The 8037-nt window shown below is 37.1% G+C and overlaps 1 protein-coding gene across 2 annotated transcripts in view; it reads left to right on the top strand.

Moving 5' to 3' along the window:
* Positions 1–8037, top strand: part of LOC107661833 (glucagon receptor-like) — an 84759-nt gene that overhangs the window by 63073 nt on the left and 13649 nt on the right. The window contains exons 5-9 of one of the 2 annotated variants that reach the window (XM_016451607.1): positions 1118–1221; positions 3120–3226; positions 3400–3544; positions 4775–4934; positions 5074–5134. In XM_016451607.1, the coding sequence (XP_016307093.1) occupies positions 1118–1221; positions 3120–3226; positions 3400–3544; positions 4775–4934; positions 5074–5134 (577 nt within the window). Of the gene's footprint in view, positions 1–1117; positions 1222–3119; positions 3227–3399; positions 3569–4774; positions 4935–5073; positions 5135–8037 lie in introns of both variants that reach the window. The other variant, XM_016451606.1, reaches the window with a different exon arrangement.

Genomic DNA, 8037 nt, shown 5'->3' with positions numbered 1-8037 from the left:
TTTCTATCACTGCTGTGAACTGACCACACAGAATATGAAGAATATAAAAAAATTCAGGAGTCAGCTGTCAACCCAATTAGAGATAAGATATCAGCACAATAACACACTCTATAGCAAAATATTGTCTAATTATCGTTATCGATAGAATCCAAGAAAATGATCGAGATATATATTTTTTTTATCAATATCGCACACCCCTAATTTCTGTTATTATAATAATTTACTGAAAATAATTGTTTAAATTAATATAATAATTAATACTTATTTTTATTATAATTTAGTTTATCATTTTATAAAACTTTGTGTTTTTGGGAAAACTTGTATCTGAACTGTAAATTATGCTTTTTACAGTAATTTTACAGTTTCATATGGTACTATAGACATTGCCCTACCCCGCTCATATGGTATGAATTTTATTTGTGCGGGTCTTAAAAAGGTCTTAAATTTGAGCTTAAAAATCCTGCAGAAACCCTGAATCCATACCACGTGTGTGTTTGTCAGAAAAAAATGTGTATCTGAGTGTGAGTGAGTGAATTTTAAGCAAATGGTCATTTTTGGTTGAACTATTCCTTTAAAATTTATTCACATTTACAAGCCAGTCTAGGCCATTTTACATTAACAGTTTACTCTTTATTTGTCAGGATACAAAAACAAAAAATTCAACTTAAAACTTATTTACACTTGATTAAGCTTGAAATATGATTTTAGCTGTTTCAACAGTCAAAAGACTCGAAACCCCTTCCAATTATTTGTGTTATTTATTGCAGATATGTATGGCTCTAACATTTAAATAATCACAGTTGTACACATTGTCACCATTATTCACATTGCATAAAGTAGGTTTCATTTTCTTTATGCAAAATACATTTTTTAATTCTTTTAATTTTGCGGTGAAATATTAGCTGGGCATGTACTGACAGGTTGCACAATATTTATTATGAGTATGAGTAAATTTATGTCCATAATTGTGTGAGAAAAAAAAAAGTATTTTATGTGGCTGCACTTTAAATAATGCACTTCTTTTAGCTTAGCTAATTTAACACTACATGAAGTATATTCTCTAATGCACATATGACATTCTCTTATGCATCCTGTGTGACCAAACAATCTGTGTCAGTCCAACACGGGTTTGTGTATCTGGAGTGTGATGCAGACGGACAGTATAGCAAACAGAAGAATGCCAGCGAATGTCTATCACATGACCCCACACAAATCAACATGGTATGTGAGAAACACCGCAACTCTTTTGAGGCTAGATGAATAGGTGATAGTTATATTAAATATCTGTTAACTCTTAAACGTGTTAAAGATGAATGATGTTCATTTCTGCACCACTAAGAGCTAGAATACACTAAACGACTTTTAAAATCTGAAAAGAGATTCCCTTGAAAGTTAAAATATCAAACATGTTTGTTTTCTGTGAAATCTGCAGACTTCTGGCAACTAGTGTCGATCTGCCAAAACTGCAAATAGAGCTAAACCGTCATGTAGTGTATTCCAGCCTTAATACAGAGTTAATTTTTTACTCATTTGTTTTTCTTTTAAAATATTTTTTTTTAAATATAGTCACTATTTCATGGTGTGATATTTATTCGGATGTCATTTGGCCAGCAAAAATCACAAACGTGAAATAACAAAAATGTGTCAAACTGTAACAGACAATACTTGAGAAAAATTTTCAAAAATGTTTGAAAAAAGTCGAATTATGTTTAAATGTTTATCAAACATAGTGTAGAAAACATTTATCCATATACATTTTAACCTGTAAGATCCTAATATAATAGCACTATAAGTAAACTAAAATATTAATAGAATTACAGTCTGTGGTCAATGGATTGTACTGTTGTTTAACTTCATACCGATTGTTCAGCTGACAAAACCAACACGTTCTCACTCCCAACTCGTCACATATTGACCCTTGGTCAGGACCTCTTGTCGTCGCTTTTTTTCAATTTTAATTTGGGTAATTTTATATAAATTTATACTTTTATTGGCGCACGTAACCGCACCCCTACCCTAAACCTACCCACTTCTGAACAATATAAAACACATAACAGGCAAATATAAGTGTAGTCACAGGTTTTTATTGCAAACACCTACCATAAAAAGCAGTATAAAAGTATTACAAACAAGTCGTGTTGCATTCCAAGTCTTCTGAAGCCATACGTTATCTTTATGTGAAGAAGAGAGTAAAACATAAAGTTTTAATCCCTGAAAATGATCCCATTCCCTTAAAGCGCTCACATCGCATTCAAAAAGATACTTCCATATTTTAGCATGACGCAATCGGTCACGAGACACACAAAAGCCAATTGCATTTCACAACCAAGGCTGATGTAAGGCTTCTTCTGGCGGCATTTTTTGAATTTGCCGCACAGACTGCAGCACACAAGATGAGCTTTACGGCAGACGGAGACGGCGATCGCATCTATTCCTCTCACAAATCAATTGTTTTGCCTTGGAAGACTTGGAATATTAATACTTTCTGAATAAATTATGACTGTAGTTGTATCTGCCTGTTATATCCTGTGTTTTATTGACAAATGGTAGGTTTAGGAGAAGGGGTTGGTTGGGTTACGTGCTTATAAATGTGTAAATACTGTAATACAAATAAAACAGTTGTGACTGTTAGTGTTTACATTGAAAAATCACACCCCAGCATATATGCAATAATGTCAATATTATTACCCAATATATAATTTAATCATGATGATAAAATTCCCAATGCCTTTCGTGTCGGCATATTGACGCCAAGGGTTTCTTATTTAAAGCAATGGAGGACCCTGCATGTCGAAAAATTACGCTAAAGGGGTACCCTGTGGATCAAAAAGTGACACGAAGGTGTCCTGACCAAGCGCCAATATGTGACGAGTTGGGAGTGAGAATGTGTTGACAAAACATCTTTCCAAAGACTTTCAGTGGACAAAAACTCCATAAAACATTAAGTAGTGAGTTTTAAAAAAAGACGTGATCTAGGACCTTTATACAGTTCATGCCAATGTAAAGACTGAAAGTCTGTCCCTCACAATCTCATTTCCATCCACCCTAAATTCAATATGGTGTTCACCTGTGCATTTGTGTCATTGTCTGAGTGAATGTATTTGTATGTCTGTGTTCAGCAACACTACGGACGGATCCTTAGTCAGTTCCGGACCATGTACACCATTGGATATTCCCTGTCTCTTGCGGCGCTGGTGCTGGCGCTGGGCATCCTGGTGGCCTTTAGGTAACATTCAAGCCAACTGGGAATTTATTCCTTCTGCTTACATTTTAAATTGAAAACATGTTTAGCATCAGTTTTTGGATCTTTGGTTGTGTCTGTGGTTAAGGAGTTGGGCTTCTTTGTGTGAACGGTGTGATGCCTTTGGATTTTTATTCATTGCACTCTGATCCCCACAGGAAGCTGCACTGCATGAGAAACAACATCCACATGAACTTGTTTGCCTCCTTCATCCTGCGAGCCTCTTCTATTCTCATCAAAGATGCCATGTTGGAAAGGCCTGATGACTTCCATGTTGGTCAGGACATCACCAATGAACTGGAGGTGGAGTGGCTGGTTAAAAACGAGGTCCAATAACCTGCTGTCTTTCTTTGTTATTATTGTTATTAAAAGATGATAATATACTGTACTACCATTCAAAAGTCAGCAACCCGTTTTAGTCCATGTTCCTTTAAATGCTAATGAGCTCTGCTGGCCCCGCCCCTCTCTTCCGTGGGGTGACGAGCCGTTCTCATGCGACTGTTTACTTTAGCCGCGGAACTTTCTAACTAGCACGTTATTAGGAAAGGCGATTTGCAAAGATTCATAAAAGAACCTTATACTCACTTCTTCTGGAGGTGAAGCTGGATCACGAATGATTTGCACGAATATAAACGCATTTAGGTAGATCGGGGATCGGCGCATTCCCTTCAAAAACAAATGTAATCCACTGTGTCTTCAGTGGCTCAGATGTCGGGAGTAAATTATGACTGCTATGTTCATTATTACGTCCAACAACAAAACACCTCAATCGCTTAGGAGACATTGTTGTCTCCATCTGCTCCGGCGGTGAAACAATGGCGGACTGAAGACAGCTCACTCAGGGCGGGTCTGAGGAAAACGCCAGTGTCGATCAAACAATCATGGGAGGGGCCTGGGTCTGTGTGACATCATACACCCAAAGAAGCTGAGAACAGTTTGATTTGAGAAAGGGAATATTATTTATAGAGATAAAAAAAAAACACTGAGTGGATTTTTATTATTATAGGGTGGATGTGTACAAACACTGCCAACACACATTTATGTTCAATCAACATGTAAAAGTGAATTTAGCATCCGATGACCCCTTTAAATTTTCTCCAATAATTTTTTCACCTCCTATAAATGCATATGCAACAAAGATAGCCACAAAAATAACTGACCTTTTCATTGCTAATTTTTCACCATGTGTCTGTAATAAACCCTGACATTAGTTTAATGCCAAAAGAGGGTTTGCACTGGTGAAAGCTGTTAGTAAATCAGGCCTTTAATGCTACAAACATTTTTACGGAAGTTTTCATTAAAAGTTTTTTAATAACAACAAAAAATGACTTTCTTCTTCAAACTTTTTATGCTAATATGCTGCCCATAAACCTTACAGTATGTTGTAAATGGCCAGGAGTATTCCTTAAAATGCATGTTAGTATAGATTAAGTTAAGTACCTATTTACTGTGCAAATAAATCTGAATGGAGGCGGCAGGTTAAAATTTAGCCGAAAGCTTTCAGTGACCCCAAAATCAACGTGTGCGTTTCAGACGGCGGTCGGCTGCAGGGTTGCAATGGTGATGATGCAATACAGCATACTGGCCAACAACTACTGGCTGCTAGTGGAGGGCATCTACCTGCACAGCCTTCTGGTCGTCACAGTCTTGATGGAGAGGAATTACTTCGCCATCTACCAGTGTATCGGCTGGGGTGAGAGGTTCAGAGCTTTTACACCGTGAACTCCATTAACAGGGTTTAAGAGCTTCCTCATACATAGCATGTCCAAACAGAGTGTGGCAGATGGTTTATGCCTCGTGTCACAAGGTCTCTCTTTCTCTTTCTCCCTCAGGTGCCCCTCTGATATTCGTGTTGCCGTGGGTGATTGTGAAGTACTTGTACGAGAATGAAGAGTAAGTTCTGGAGCCACGTGGGATGAGTGTGTTTGCGACTGATGAAAGCCAGCGCTCGTCAAACAGGCAGTGTGTTTTTTTGTGGCTGGAGAGTTGGCCGACATCAGTACTCTGTCACTGTAGCTTTTGTTTTATAACAAATCAAATACATAAATTGTGGACACAAGCTACCCAGATACTATGTCAAATGCTGTGATGCTAGGCAGATTTTCAGTCTCTCTATGATAAACGAGTATTTAGCATTTTTATATATCTTCAACATCCACTCCAGTCTTTCGATTTTGCTTGTAGCAGCCAACATATCACATTGTGCGTGTAAAATCTCATAAGTCTTTCACACAGTCACTGTTATTGTTGGAAGGGCTTTCAAGATGTAAATTTATTTTAATGACCCTTTGGGAGTGCTGAGGTTACATATTTAATAAGATCTATTTCATCCATATTTCAAAACCTGACTGCTGCGCACATTTTCCATAAGTTAGTCTGCTATACATCAGATGTATTGTAAGTAGCGCATTCGTAATAAATTATGTGAAGAGAAAAAATTAGTATCTTAAATGTAAAATGGAGTTTCCATATGGTATTTATTAAACATGGCTTTTTCTACTGTACAGTGCAGTGAAGAGGTTTTTGCCCCCTTCCTGTTTTTTATTTATTTTTTGCATATTTGTCACACTTAAAAGATTCAGATCATCAAACAAATTTTAATATTACACAAAGATAATGCAAGTAAATACAAAAAGCAGGTTTTTAAATGATGATTTCATTTATTAAGGGAAAAAAGCTGTCCAAACCTACCTGGCCCCACGTGAAAAATTAATTGCCCCCTCCTGTTAAATCATGAAAGAACTGTGATTAACCACATTATTTTAGAAAGCTGAGTTAAATTTTACTAGCCACACCCAGGCCTGATTACTGCCAGACCTGTTGAATCAAGAAATCACTTAAATAGAACCTGTCTGACAAAGTGAAGCATGCTTAAAGAGCAACACATCATGCCGCAATCTAAAGAAATTCAAGAACAGATGAGAAACAAAATAGTTGACATGTATCAGTCTGGAAAGGGTTATAAAGCCATTTCTAAGGCTTTGGGACTTCAGCGAACCACGGTCAGAGCCATTATCCACAAATGGAGAAAACTTGGAACAGTGGTGAACCTTCCCAGGAGTGGCTGGCCTACCAAAATTACTGCAAGAGCACAATGACAACTCCTCCAGGAGGTTATAAAGGAACCCAGAACAACATCTAAAGAACTGCAGGCCTCACTTGCCTCAATTAAGGTCAGTGTTCATGATTCAACAATAAGAAAGAGACTGGGCAAAAACGGCATCCATGGGGGAGTTCCAAGGCGAAAGCCATTGCTGACCAAAAAGAACACAAAGGCTCGTCTCGCATTTGCCAAAATATATCTTGATTATCCCCAAGACTTGTGGGCAAATATTCTGTGGACCGATGAGACAAAAGTTTAACTTTTTGGAAGGTGTGTGTCCCGTTACATCTGACGTAAAACCAACACAGCATTTCATAAAAAGAACATCATACCAACAGTCAAACATGGTGGTGGTAGTGTCATGGTCTGGGGCTGCTTTGCAGCTTCAGGACCTGGACAACTTAAATAATTTGCAGTTGTTGCTGCAAAGGGTGGCACAACCAGTTATTAGATTTATACAATTTGTTTGATGATCTGAATCATTCAAGTGTGACAAATATGCCAAAAAAAAAAAACAGGAAGGTGGCAAAAACTTTTTCACACCACTGTATATATACTCTATAGACATATTTTGTGTAGATGTCACAGTTATGTCACTCGTAGCTGCGCGCGCATTGTGGTGGCAGAAAAATACTGGTAACAAGTGGAGTGAAACAGGAAAAATCCACAGAATAAGAGATAAAATGTATTGTTGTGCCTTTGGATGTCAGAATCGGAATGCAAGTTAGACGTCACAGTTACGTCACTTGCAGCTGCACGCGCATAGCGGTGGCAGAAAAACACTGCAACAAGTGGAGGGAAATCGGTAAAATCCATGGAATAAGAGAAAAATTTATTTTTGTGCCTTTGGATGTCAGAATTGGAATGCAAATCATTTTTATAGAATTCTGTCGTCAAAAACACCATTTGAAGCTAAACGCAGATGTTTAAACGTACAGACTAATGAATGAAACCTGCTATGATTACTGTGCTTTTAAAGCATAAATTTGATTAAAAAATTGGTCTATACATAATATTCATATATGCGGTTCATAGGGAACATATTATATTAGCCCTACAGTTACAGCATGAAATACAATTTAAACCTAAAATCTATAGACCAATTTCGTGTAGATGTCACAGTTATGTCACTCGTAGCTGCGCGCGCATTGTGGTGGCAGAAAAATACTGGTAACAAGTGGAGTGAAACAGGAAAAATCCACAGAATAAGAGATAAAATGTATTGTTGTGCCTTTGGATGTCAGAATCGTAGTGCAAATCATTTTTATATAACACTGTCGTCAAAGACAGCATTTGAAGCTAAACGCAGACGTTTAATCGGACGGACTACGGATGAAAGCTGCTATGATTTCCCTACTTTTAAGGCATCATAATCATAAGCTTCATAATATTCACATATGCAGTTCATAGGGAACATATTATATTAGCCCTACAGTTACAGCATGAAATACTATTTAAACCTATAACATTTTACATTTACCTATTTTGTCTCACAATTCTGACTTTTTTTCTCGCAAATGCAACTTTATATCTCATATTTCGGACTTTATAACTCGATTTAACTCAACAATAGCGAGTTTGTCCATTTGGAGGGAAAAAAAGCCAGATATAAACTCAAAAAAGAGAATGACGTGTTGATTTTTCTTATCAGAATTGTGAGATATAATCTCGGAATTGCGAGAATAAAGACAGA

The sequence above is a fragment of the Sinocyclocheilus anshuiensis genome, unplaced genomic scaffold (assembly GCF_001515605.1).
Source record: "Sinocyclocheilus anshuiensis isolate Anshui unplaced genomic scaffold, SAMN03320099.WGS_v1.1 scaffold47, whole genome shotgun sequence".
Taxonomy (NCBI): domain Eukaryota; kingdom Metazoa; phylum Chordata; class Actinopteri; order Cypriniformes; family Cyprinidae; genus Sinocyclocheilus; species Sinocyclocheilus anshuiensis.
Note: the sequence above shows the minus strand (reverse complement) of the source record. Positions and strands in the feature narration are given on the sequence as shown.